The 14,225-nt window shown below is 40.9% G+C and overlaps 1 protein-coding gene across 1 annotated transcript in view; it reads left to right on the top strand.

Annotated features, from left to right (window-relative positions):
* CALCR (calcitonin receptor) overlaps positions 1-12,523 on the top strand; it is a 66,355-nt gene extending 53,832 nt beyond the window's left edge. Inside the window, exons 10-12 of the mRNA XM_022586040.3 lie at positions 1,606-1,824; positions 4,245-4,286; positions 11,825-12,523. Of these exons, the coding sequence (XP_022441748.2) occupies positions 1,606-1,824; positions 4,245-4,286; positions 11,825-12,145 (582 nt within the window). The 3' untranslated portion in view covers positions 12,146-12,523. The remainder of the gene's footprint in view (positions 1-1,605; positions 1,825-4,244; positions 4,287-11,824) is intronic.
* Positions 12,524-14,225: the final 1,702 nt, after the last annotated feature.

Raw genomic sequence — 14,225 nt, 5'->3', positions numbered from 1 at the left:
CAGGCAAGAGTAAGAAAAATAAAAACAGTCGGAGTCATAGACCATATTCTGCTCCTGCACTGAAGAAGCATCCATTAGTAACTGATCAAATTGGGTTATCACCCGGGCTGTCTCCTAACTTTCCTGGCCTTTCCAATGCAAATTCAATTTCTTTTGCCATTTTTCAGAGTAGTGGTGTACTTACTAGTTCAACTGCGCTCACAAGGACCTACTAACGTGGGTCTTGAATACTGACACAACACCCCATAAGAATTCAATTTTTATTAAAGGTCTCTTTCCTTTCTTGAATTTTTGGGGTAATAACATTTATTTCTATTCCAGGTAGAAGAATTATTCTAATTATTTAAAAATAAATGATCAATTAAATTTTAAAAACAACCTTGGTTTTAAAACTAATCTTCACAGCCAAAAGTAATTTGTGATCCACTAGAATGGCTGACATTAAAAAGTGACCGTACCAAGTGTTGGCAAGGGTGAAGAGCAACTGGAATTCTCATACAATGCTGGAGGGAACGTAACATGAAGCCACCTCTCTGGGAAACAGCGTGGCAGTTTCTCAAAGTTAAACATACACTTACCATATGAACAGGCCATTCCACCCCTAGATACTTATTCAAGTGAAATGAAAACATGCCCACACAAAGACTTGGATACAAGTATTCACAGCATGCTTATTCATAATAGTCAAATTTTGGAAACCATTCCAATTTCCATAAACAGGAGAATGAGTAAACAAATTATGTATAGGTATTATTTATATAATGCAGTACTACCCAGCAGTAAAAATGAATGAAATGCCAATACACACAACACAAATGAATCCCACAGATAGTATGTTAAACCAAAGAAACCACACACAAAAGAACACACACCATATATTACTCCATTTCTGTGATGATAGGAATCACCAGTTGCTGGAGGTGGGGTCCGGGAGTTGTTGACTGCAAAGGGGCGAGAGGGGACTTTTTGGGGTGGTGGAAATGCTCTTCTCTTGCTTGGATTGCTTGTTACACAGGTACATACATTTGTCTAAACTCCCCAAATGTAAACTTAAAATCTCCATTTTATTGAACGTACATTACACCTCAATGAAGTGATTTCTTTTGAAAAGTGTTATTAGAAAAAAAGAAGTCTGGGTTAGCTTTCTCCACTGCATAAGCTTTACAGATAAATTTTTCAGCCCTCATTTTACTTTTAGTTAAGTAGTCCTGCCTAAGGGAAAAATCTTCATAATGAAAAGATAAGGAAGAGAAATCTAAAAGTGTCATTTATGACTTCCTTTGTAAAAATTATAAAAACCTAAATAAAGAATAAAATGCCTTCCTTAGAGTTGAACCTAATCTACTTACATATACAGGAAATTATTTTCTCATATAGGGAAAAAGGGGGGGAAATGTTAATTCACATCTGAAAAGAGTATTTGGCTCTACTGATGCTCTGTGTTCTCGTAACACGGAGCCGATTATATTACCTCTCAGGCAGTCACTTGTGTCCCGTGTAGGTGCTATCTGCTCCCCACACTGGATAAACGAGAACTGAGGGAAGTGGGTGTCCTTCAGGGGTGCTGACCTGGAGAATTTGCTCAGAACGATCATATCTTTGCAGATCAACTTCTTCTTTTTGCTCAACATCGTCCGGGTGCTTGTGAAGAAAATGAAGGAATCCCAGGAGGAGGAATCGCACATGTACCTGAAGGCGGTGAGGGCCACTCTGATCCTGGTGCCCCTGCTGGGGGTCCAGTTCGTTGTCCTTCCCTGGAGACCTTCCCACCCAGTGCTTGGAAGGATCTACGACTACGTGATGCACTCTCTGATTCACTTCCAGGTAGGGGAAGCACTTATTCAACCACTCACTCAGCTAGTTGGTGCAGGGCCCCCAGTTTTCTGGGGCTCCTCTGAGATGAGAATGACCCTTTAGAACATGTGTTACCCCGAAGGTAACACGTTACCTTCTCTGTCTCTCTCACTGTCTGCTTTCCCACGTTTTGAATCTTAAAATTGGGCAAGGAGACAGGAAACAGGAGGTATGAGCTTTGAGAATACATCTTTAGAGAACAAATATATTTGTCCAGACACTGACCCACTGCAGAGCTACTCCCACAGTGCTTTTTTTATTCATTCATTCATTCACTCATTCATTCACTTATTTATTTATGGCTGCGTTGGGTCTTCATTGCTGCGCGCAGGCTTTCTCTACTTGCGGTGAGCGGAGGCTACTCTTCATTGAGATGTGCACGCTTCTCATTGCGGTGGCTTCTCTTGTTGCAGAGCACGGGCTCTAGGCGCATGGGATTCAGTAGTTGTGGTACTCAGGCTCAGTAGTTGTGGCTCATGGGCTCTAGAGCGCAGGCTCAGCAGTTGTGGCACAAGGGCTCAGTTGCTCTACGGCATGTGGGATCTTCCAGGACCAGGGCTCGAACCCGTGTCCCCCTGCGTTGGCAGGCGGATTCTTAACCACTGCGCCACCAGGGAAGTCCCTCCCACAGTGCTTTTGACCTTTCCTTCCCCTCCCCAGCATCCGAGGGCCACATTTGGTTTTGCTTTATTGAGGGGACTGTTGAAGACCAATGTAACCAATGCCAATTGGCTTCCCAACCTGGATTATTATCAGTGTAGTCGCTAATGCCATGAAAACACAGGGCAGAGAAGCAGATGTTTCTATCAGTGTGAAATGCCAACACTGGACCCCGAGCTGGCATCTATATCCCTCTTAAACTGGAAGCCAGTTTCCAGTCACTTCAATTCATTGCCTTGGCTCTGATTAGAGAGGTCAGAACCTTAGAATACCTATATTTTAGCCATCCCTACAATGTCAGGCAGACCACAGAGAATGGGTATGGCTGACACTCTCACGTTGTCCAATCAGAAATCATCATAATTATAGCTACCATTCACTAATATGTAGCACTTCATGTGTGAGGTAAGTATTCTCATGCCTATTAAGGATAAGGAAATGGGCTTTTCTGGTTAGTGGCAAAGTCAGGAGATATAACTCTAAAGCTGACCCAAAATCTCGTAACTTACAGCCTCCAAGCCAACAGCCAAAACTGTGAAGGAAACCAGGTTTTGTGAGCACTTTGTTGCTTCTGCTTTCCCATTACTCCCAGGACCCTCAGCTGGTCCCACCCACGCATATACTCTGTCTCCCATACAGTAATTTTCAGACCCTCTTTTCATAAATACACATTGAATTGTTTTTCCAGGAGCTGTAATGAATTTGCACAGAGCATCCACGCCTCCTGCTCTGTCACCCTCCGTCTGTCAGAGGGATGTCAGGAATCCATCTTTGACAGTTCAGTGACTACATAGGGAAATGTATCCAGGTCTCTTCTCATGTGGGAGAGAATGGAGCAGCCTCTTGGGGGTCGTCCCAGGTGGTCCCATGTCTGCCACACAGGGGTGGAGAGTGGCTACCTTGTTTCCGTTCACTTTGCTTCAGATCCAAAGCCTCGTTGAAGGCACAGTGTGAGGTACTTTGAAAGCAAGGGTGGGACATGGCGTGTCCTAAGGCAGAAGCGGGTCTGCTACAGGCTCTTGGGCCAGAGTTCTGCTGTCTCAATTATTCATGTCCAGTTAGTTGTATTTTCTACTGCTGAGGCTTAATGTGAAGAAAGAGGTCAAGATTAATAGGGCTTAAAATTAAGTTTAGGAATTATTTTAATAATCTGATCTATTATTTTGGCCATTTCTATAGGCAGTTAAAGCCTGGACACAAGGAGTCTTCTGAGTAGTGACCCGAACCTCAGAAGTTACTTGGTCCACGTCCTTATTGGAGAGATGGACTTGGCTGTGGGAACAGTACTGCACTAGTTCACCATGAGGACACAGGGCAGAGTCAGGCCGACAGCCATGCACTGACTGTGACACTTGTGCTTGCAAAAGTTTTCTCTACTAAACGCTACAAGATCTCAGTTTTTAAGTGTTTTAGGTACAAAGATTCTTTTCACATCCCCTGTAAACAGCATATTCTGCTATAAATCTCCACGTTAAAGGCCGTAATATATTAACCAGATTGACGAGAGTAGTCTTTTTAGCCAAGCAATAGAATCCTAACGAGAAAAAGGCATTTCTAATGGAATATTCTTGTAGTGAAGCACTGAACATGAGTGGTAGTAACTTTCATCGAGCCCTGACTTGCTATTGCCGTAGTGAAATGTTCCTCTCCAGGTCGTCTGTTTATATGGATTACTGACAACACAATGCACACAAAAATAATTTCAACTCTCTTTTTCCTCCTCTTTTTAGGGATTCTTTGTTGCCGTCATTTACTGCTTCTGCAACCACGAGGTAAGCGTGTGTTACGTGTAATACCGTCACTCGTGTATATAAAGCCAGCACTTTACAGTCTCCAAAGGGCCTCTGTGCACTTTTCATTTGCTCTCACTTCTACAGGTGACCTTACAGGGTTTCATGACTAGCTGGATCATATTTTTTTTCCACTACTGCAAGTTGAATCTTACCTGTGCTTTTGTGTGGAACAACTGAAGATATTATCCAGACAGGTAGCTAAATTCTCATTTCCTTGGATGGTACCTTAAGCTGGTCGGCACCCTGAGCAGCAACAGTGAAAGCTATTCTGGATTCCCGTAGAATCGAAGTCACATCCCCATTCCCTTTGGAAGACCCAGCTCCTCACTAGGGCAGAACCAATATCCAGCCAGTTTGTCCTGGTTCACTGCCCTCTTTTCCAGTTGCTTGATGCCAATGTCATACTACTTATTCAACACTTTGAAAATCACCCTGGAGTTAAGACTCAAAAGGGAATAAGTAATTTGTTATCTGACTATTTAGATCAGTAAAATCTAGAGATCCACATGGCCAGTGTTTTAAGGGTTTTTTTAGCCAGAGTTCCCTTTCTTCCAATGATATCTTGCCTGGGAGCCCAATTTGTAAAACAAAAGCGGAGCTGCTTAAATTTGTACCAAAGAACTTCCAGGGCTTCAAAGAACATGATTTGAAAGCTCCCTCATTTTTCAGGTGAGAAATCTAAACTCCGGAAAGATCACGTGACTTGCCCAATGTCACAATCATAGTTTATAACCAGAAGTAGAACCCAGATTTCCTGATTTCCAATTAAATGGACTAAATCTTCCACTGCACGGCATTACGTCTATGACTCCTTCCTGAAGTTTTATTAGTACGCTTTCTTGAGTTATACATCTCATAACTTTAAATGTAAAAGTATTTGTGATAATTTTAAATCCTATAAAGAATAATTTTATACCAAGGCAAATCACATTTTGTTAAAAGATCAATGGGGCTTCCCTGGTGGCACAGTGGTTGAGAGTTCGCCTGCCGATGCAGGGGACACAGGTTCGTGCCCCGGTCCGGGAAGATCCCACATGCCGCGGAGCGGCTGGGCCCGTGAGCCATGGCCGCTGAGCCTGCACGTCCGGAGCCTGTGCTCCGCAACGGGAGAGGCCACAACAGTGAGAGGCCCGCGTACCGCAAAAAAAAAAAAAGATAAATGTATTATTTTCCATTTAGTAATAAGAATGATTTTCTAACCATTATTAATTGATAGCTAATGGATTTTCTAGTCTTTATTTCTTCAGTTAAATAATATTCAAAATATAAATAATATATTTTGCAACTCTAAAACCTCTTGCTCCTCTCCAACCCCAAAACTGCAAGATGGTTGCCCCGCTCTCACTTTTAACTGATTCACTTTATTGCTTCATTCATTCATCCATCCATCCATCCATCAACTCTTTCCTTAATCAAACAAAAATATACTGTGCATTCAGTATTGCTAGGGACTATACTGAAAGTCTGGGATAGAAATAAAAAGACATCCTTCTGTTACCAGCTGTTAAAGTGTCTTTTTTTTTTTTTTTTTTTTTTGCGGTACGCGGGCCTCTCACTGTTGTGGCCTCTCCCGTTGCGGAGCACAGGCTCCAGACGCGCAGGCTCAGCGGCCATGGCTCACGGGCCCAGCCGCCCAGCGGCGTGTGGGATCTTCCCGGACCGGGGCACGAACCCGTGTCCCCTGCATCGGCAGGCGGACTCTCAACCACTGCACCACCAGGGAGGCCCTAAAGTGTCTTTTAAGAACGGTAAAAACTAATAAATAAATAGGGCTTAAGTCACCCCATCTTTATATCAATTTCTGTGAATGAATATCCCTGCCTTTTGAGTTGGCTCAGGTGGCATACAAAATAAATGTTTTCATCTAAAATAATATCGATACAGGGCTAATATAACAATCAGGTTCAGGATGGGCATACCTTGAAAACACGAAAGGCTTGCATGCATTTGTAAAAATACTTCAATACTGATTGTGTCTTATCCATGATGCCATCTTTGAAGTGGCAGGCGTAGAAAGCAAGCCCAGAGGTGCTCCTAACAATTGAAAGTCTCTAATTCAAGTATGTTACCTCTGCTTTTGGAAGAAACCATCCCCATTTTAGTTAGTATCATGTTACTGGGGGAATGTACCAGTGTGACATTTCTAATAACACTAACTTGTGTACTGTGCCAAATGTCGTATCAGCTCAGCCCCATGGATTGCAGGCATCTGGGCCTCCTGTGAGCTTACTGTCTTACAACACTGAACATGGGCAGGGCACTTACACATGCGGAAGGTCATTTCCAGCCGCATGGTTGTGATCAGGCTTTGCCTGGCTGAATGTTACATTTTAGCAGAGATCTAGGGAGCTAATATGTCAGTTCTACAATGAAGATACAGGTTTTAATTTTTGTTTGTTATCCATATGTTATCAGTGACTCCTGCTATGGAAATGGATCAGATAGTCAATGGGTAGGTTAAAAGCAGGAAAGGAATTTTGAGGATTACAGTACAAGGAATCAGGAGATGAGCATGAGAGCACGCTTATGTAACAGACATTTCCCACAACTTTTCCAAGAGTGTGGACATTGACCACCCAGTCATTTCAGTAAATTGTTAATTAAGTATCTAAGAGACCACAAAAAGATGGTTACACCTATGGAAAGGCCCCGTTTTTCTAAGCAGTAGCTCATTTAAAAATTGGGAGTACTGACAACACAGTGCAGGTTTTCCCTTTTTCATTTTTCTTGCCCATGTACTGTGGATAAAATAGTTTGTGGATCAAAGCAGCAAGGTCTAGAAGGATCTCAATTTAATAGTCACAAATTGAAATGTGTGAAGCCTAAAATTTTGTTTATTTGCTATAACTTAGCTTGCTTTGAAGAGCTCATTCCACCAGGCCTCTAATAGTTTACAACAGTCTCTTTCTAGAAAATATTTAGTTCAAAAGCCTTTGAACAAATGGGCAGCTGGTTTCCAAGTATTATGCTGGCACCCCCTGTTGAAGTTCATGGTGGCTCCCCTCACTTCTGAGGACCCTAGAGATCCTTTCACTCTGCGGGCCCCAGCCCTATCCTGAGACACCAGTCCTCCCTTCCAGGCCACCTGAGGAGCCTGGAAACTCAGGCCCCTTTCTTCACCTTTGTGAAGGGCCTGTGAACCTGTCTTTAGTATGTGCCATAGTCACTGCCACTCCACTGCTCAAGCACCATGTTGGACCTGGTACCAGGCCAAGAGTGGGACTTCTTTACAAGGCTATCAATTTTCAGGACTGTGCTCTCAGAAGCAAAGAGAAACAGACCTGCTATACAGGAATGTTTCTGTTATTCCTTGCTTTCTTCTCTCCATTTTTTCAAGTATCCCCTCCATGAAGTGGAAATGCAAAGTCATTTGTGTCTCTTTATAACTCTCTCTCCTCTTCCTCTGGTGGGGGGGGACTGGAAGGGCTCTGTACTCACCACTTCCCCTTCCTGTCTATAAGGGACTCTCCCTATGTCATATCCTGCATGTTCGCTATACTATTGCTTTTATTTCTTTAACATTTTTATTGGCGTATAATGGCTTTTAAATGGTGTGTTAGTTTCTGCTTTAAAACAAAGTGAATCAGCTACACATATATATATATATCCCCATATCTCCTCCCTCTTGCGTCTCCCTCCCACCCTCCCTATCCCACCCCTTTAGGTGGTCACAAAGCACTGAGCTGATCTCCCTGTGCTATGCGGCTGCTTCCCACTAGCTATCGATTTTACATTTGGTAGTGTACATATGTCCATGCCACTCTCTCACTTCGTCCCAACTTACCCTTCCCCCTCCCCGTGTCCTCAAGTCCATTCTCTAGTAGGTCTGCGTCTTTATTCCTGTCCTGCCCCTAGGTTCTTCAGAACCTTTTTTTTTTTTTAGATTCCATATACATGCATTAGCATACGGTATTTGTCTTTCTCTTTCTGACTTACTTCACTCTGTATGACAGACTCTAGGTCTATCCACCTCACTACAAATAACTCAATTTCGTTTCTTTTTATGGCTGAGTAATATTCCATTGTATATATGTGCCACATCTTCTTTATCCATTCATCCGATGATGGACACTTAGGTTGTTTCCATCTCCTGGCTATTGTAAATAGTGCTGCAATGAACATTGTGGTACATGACTCTTTTTGAATTATGGTTTTCTCTGGGTAAATGCCCAGTAGTGGGATTGCTGGGTCGTATGGTAGTTCTATTTTTAGTTTTTTAAGGAACTTCCATACTGTTCTCCATAGTGGCTGTACACTATTGCTTTTAGTAAAGTTCTATTTTCAGACCACTTCATATGCAAAAATAAGTTTTTCTATTTAGAAATTTTTTCTCTCAATAAAACTTAATTTTCAAAAATATTGTCTAAGACTCAAGAAAGCTTTGGGACTCAAAGCTAAACAAGGATTTCTTTGTCCTAGACAAAGGAAAAAAAAATCAGAACTGCTAGGATAAATCCCACTTTCCATTCAGCAGCACGAAACTGCAAGTGCTCATAATGAACTTAACGGGAAAACAAAGGCCAAAGATAAAAACATCCAAATTCAACCACGAACGTTCCAACCTGAGTTTCTTTTTTACAAATATAGAAATGGAGGCCCCAAATGTTACCAACCTTATACAGTTAGTTAATAATAGAGCCAGGTGTAATAATTATGTCTTCAAGCCATCAGACCAGGGCTCTATTTTTTAAAGTTGGCAATAAATTGACATAATCGAGGAAATGTGAAGTGATCTGTGTTAATTGCTTTTATAACGAGCAATGAATTTATGTAATTCAAAACTTTGTATATTATACTTACCCCATGGGCAACTCCTTACATTTCTGATGCTTTTCAGGAACAACCAGAGTCTCCCCTGTATTTTTCAGTTTCAATGCCCACATTCTTGTGATCAAAGCAGCGTTAGGCTCAACCTGTGGTATTGCAGGAGATAATTGCCCTTATTAAACTGTATTAAATTGAAGTGTCTTTCACATGCTGCTAAGGGCCTATTCTTACATGTGTGGTTTACAAATGGAAGCAGACTGCCATCTCCACACAAAAGGATAGGTTATAACTTTGGAATACAATTATAGGAGGCTATGAACATTTCTGTAACAATTTTTAAAAACTGAAATAGACTTCAAACTCTTTGGCCTCATGCTGGGTACTTCAGTAGTATGCATGGATAATCCAATGGAGATTGTTTTAAAAGGACAGATGAGGCAAAACAAAAACTTCCTTTTTTTTCCCTGCTGGGCACTGTCTGCCTCGGATACCTCTAAATATCTGTGTTGCATTTTAGCTATAAAGACAATGTTGGTATTTAAGAGATGCTGAATCCACTGAAACTATCAGTTCCCTTTGTCTGGGGACACTGCTTCTCCAAAATTATGCTGAGCCAGTGTATTTCCTAATTCCTCAACAGGGCACTTGATAGTTCCTAGATTATATAAACCTGGCATTTAAGGACCTGTTTAATAGACGGTACAACCCAAATAAAGCATCACTATCTCTTTGTTAGTCTCAACAGGAAAATACATTGTAAAGAAATCCAAAGTTCAAAAGAGAATTGGAAAGCAATTTAAATATTTACTAGATTCATGAAGAGGTACTAAAAGAGAAATTTCATTGCATGGCAAAAAGTAAAATTTACTCATGTTTTATCTGAAAGTATAACTCAGTAGGGATGCTCTTTCCCAGATATATTCAGCTATGGTTTCATATCAATCCTTTCTGATATAATCAGTCTAGTCTCTCTTCACTTCTGTAGCTCTCCCTACTGCACAGATTGCAAAGCAAAAGCCCAGAAACTGATAGGGAAACATAGTTGTCTTCTTGGGGAGTGAAGTGAAGGACAAAGTGAGTGATGGAAGGGGAGAGTCTGAACTATTTATTCATTAATACCTTTAATAAACACCTTTGTATTTGAAAATATATTCCTAGGGTGATCTTCCCACCAAGAGTATTTTCTTTCCTTTTCCCAAAAGATCCAACAACACCCTTTTGCCAGTGCAAATCACAATGTGAAGAAAACTTTCATTTGCATTAGCATCAGATATTTTACCAGGCTGTAGAGTACTCTTTGTGGAGACCTAGCTTGGAATATATGAGAGAGAACTGAACATGAGATCAGAAACTATGTAATAAAGAGCTCTTTTTTATTTTCTTAACACCACCACCCTCCAAATATATATATATATATGTACATGTATATATATATATCTCCACACATATGACGTAAGAGTTTCCTTTAGTCTAAAGACCTGAGGCCACCATCCTGCCATAATAAGAGTACAATAATAGGAATAATAGCCTCCTTGTATGGTACTTACATCTTAGAAGCCACTTTGATTCATAGTGCAACAATTTAATCCTTCAAACAGCTAGGTGAGGTAGAAGAGTTGTACTGAAGAAAGGAGTCTCGGAGGGGTTAACTATCCTACCCAAGATTTCATGGCTAATGTGGGCAGAATCAGTTTCTTGACCCAAAGTTCAATACTTTTTCATGGCATCAAATGAGACCCAGTGAAATGGCCTTATCAGTGGAAAAGGAAAGGAAAGGTGATGTGATGTTACCCAGTGACAACCATTGCCTCCCACGCAGCTTGTTGCTGGTACAATATTACAAGTGGTTGCTTCTGATAATTTCCAAAATTGCAACCCATTGGAGCTCAAGAGTAATTCCCCAAAGCATACACCATGGCGTGAGAGAGAAGACCTAATCACAACTGTAGATGACCTAGTGGTTTACAGTTCACCTCAGGGAGGAATTCAAGTCTCTTCCTCAAATTCACTCTAGCCAGTTTTAGCATCCCACCCTAATACCACCAGACGCTAAGGCACTAATTACCATACGGTCATGGATGATCATTTTCTTGGCTTAAAGAGGGAGAAAATCATTCTAGAATGGATGTTGACAACCATTCAACAAACATTTGTTGAATAACTGCTCTATGCCAAACACCACGACATGTGGTAATACAAAAATGAATAAGACATGGTTAGTTAACCACTAACCAGAGCTTTATCGGGCACACCCCATCTCAAGCCACATTGGATAAAGGAAAATCAACAGTATGAGGCCATTATCATAAAATCCAAAACTGTGCAATGGTTTCCATATATTTTTTTCATGACCAATAATGTATAGATAAAAGCTTCTGCTGTATCAGCGGTTGTAGCAGATAAAAGGGTTTCAAATTGTCTCCCTAATATGGCGTGGATGCCATATTGAATGTGAAACCAAGTCATATTTTCATTCATTGACTGTAAGAGCTAATGAAGAAACCTTTGCTCAAAACAGCAAATAACCTTGGCAGTGGTAGTTGAGGCAAGTAACTCAGTTCTCCAGTTCGCAAATTCTTCTTCCAAGATGGTGTATTCCACAGGCAGAGCATTTACCACACGGCCCTTTAGATGAGAATTACAATTCAACCTCCCCTAACCTCTGAGAAGCTCCAAGACCTGTGCTCATGAACTTGGCTCAGATCATTTCCGACCATTGTATGAACACAAGGTTCTCTCTTCTCTTCCAGGTCCAAGCTGCTCTGAAGCGTCAATGGAACCAATACCAAGCCCAGCGCTGGAGTGGCCGCCGCCGCGCCACCCGTGCCGCCAACGCTGCCGCCGCCACTGCTGCTGCCGCTGCCGCCCTGGCTGAGGCTCCTCAGATGCCTGTCTACATCTGCCATCAGGAGCCAAGGAACGAGCCCACCAACAACCTAGGCGAGGAGGGGGCTGAGGTCACCGCTATGGAGGGGGCTGAGGTCATCGCTATGGAGGGTGATGAGGTCATCGTTATGGAGGGTGCTGAGGTCATCGCCATGGAAATCATCGAGCAAGAGTCATCCGCTTGAATCTGACGCAAATACAGCATCGTGATCACTGAGCCCTCATTTCCTGGGAGAAAGACCAACCATGCTTTTAAAGTGATTTCCATCCTCCCAGGAGCAAACATCTCATTTGTGAGAATTATTAAGTGCATTTGTCCATAGTGAACCTGAAGAAAGTTTTACTTGGTACTGTTGCTACCGGGAGACAGTCTCAGAATGGAGTCTCCCTCTGTAACACTTGTGAACTCCTGTGAATTCCATCTTTCATCCAGGACTGAGATAAAAATGTCACAGTAATGCAAGCAAAGTGTCCAAGTAAAACACAGTTAAATTGACCTAGTTCAGATACAGGGTGCTCCTTGTTAATCTTGAGCCATTTATACCTTTGAAAAATTAAAATCACTGTCAATGTTTTTCTTTTTAACTCTAAACTTTGAATTAGGATACTTCTGTATTTGGCTATGGATCTGACTTAATTTTTTTTTAATTTCTATCAATTCTGATGTTACTCAGATGTTTTACCATCCACACAATGTAAACTGCACAAATTACAATGTGACCTCCACAAGACAATGTGGCTTTCTAATATAGAGATGAGATGACCAAGTGTGTGGGGGGGAAAAGATTTGCATTTGGCAGGAAAATGTAATGCTTTAAGTGAAAAAGAAATTTAGAGTCAGTTTGCTCTAAACCTTAGATGGGTCAATTTGTTAATTGGTTTACTAATACTGACGCTCATCTTGGTTTTGGATAATCCTATCTGTTGCGCAGGCCCTAACTGCTGTGAGGAATTGGCCTTCATGTTGCTAACATTTATAAATTGGGAGGTCACAAAGAATCCATCACTAAATTTTTCACAAAACTGCCAAAAATATAATTCCTAGTGGAAGAGAATACTCTTTAAAGAGAGTTTTCCACTTTCCTAAACTCCAGGATTTATAAAGCAAATCATTCCAAGGTTTATAAAGCAGATTACCTCTTGCCCTTGGGTGCTATCTAGCAGTAAAAGATAAATTTGTTTAACACTGGTAATTAAAAGACTCCATACAAGTCCATTAACTGCTTTACACCCAGCTTCTAAACTTAACAAGATCTCAGCCTTTTCCAGGAAGATTCAGTAGGACTAATTAGATATCAGTTTGTAGTTGACCTCTTGTTTGCTGCTATTAGTGAAACAGGAGGGGGAAAAAATTACTGCTACAAGTTTAACTATATACCAACTCACTTAAAATAAAAATAGACTTTCTCATTAAAATCCAATATTATACTCCCATACCTCTCTTTACTTCCTGCAATATAAAATCTTCAAAAATCCCTGAGTAAACCAGTATCATTACTAGCACCTGAAATTAATTTGTGAATTTGCAACAGTAATCAGTTATGTTAGTTAATTTGTATGCTAAATGAAGGGATACATTGAAGCCTTCCAAACCTCCTCTCATGTACATCATCTTGTGCCACTGCCTTTCAGAAATGATATAGTTTTGGAAAGACAAAAAGTTGATTTGTTCTGGTTGCATATTTAATGCACCCAAAGAAAATTATATTCTTTCACAGAAAATGTATTTTGGATACTAAAGTAGCTTAAGTCTCCTTTACTTTTGAATGTAAGGGAGGATTTGAAAAGAGGGTATTTTTCCAATCACAGTGTTTATGTAATAGCGTTCCTATTTTTGTTTACAAACATGGAAAACAGAGTATTTTTGGCAGCTCTAGCACAAATGTGATAATATTTTGCTGAAATATTCTAGATGCTATTGTGCTAATATAGTAGTGGCTGAAGAAAATCAAACAGCTTACTATAGAAATGTGCACAGTGCCAAAATTATGTGAAATGCTTATGCTACATCCATGTATGAATTAATACAGAGTATGTGATAAGCAAAAAGTTGTATATGTGCATATTTTTCTAAAGAAACATTCTTCATCTTTTCATTCATTCATCTCATCTCTTAAACTCATTCCATATTCTGTTTCATTTCAGCCGTGGGATGCTGACATCACATCCTGCTTGTATTACAGGAGAAGGCAAGATAATCCAAAAATATAGGTTAGAAAACCATATGCGAAACATCAGGGTTATTATCTTTGTCAGTGCAACCAT

This window comes from Delphinapterus leucas, chromosome 9, assembly GCF_059928025.1.
Source record: "Delphinapterus leucas isolate spDelLeu-1000000601 "Yukka" chromosome 9, BTC_Dleu_Yukka2, whole genome shotgun sequence".
Lineage (NCBI taxonomy): Eukaryota > Metazoa > Chordata > Mammalia > Artiodactyla > Monodontidae > Delphinapterus > Delphinapterus leucas.
The sequence above is the reverse complement of the archived record's forward strand: the minus strand, read 5'-3'. Positions and strand labels throughout refer to the sequence as shown.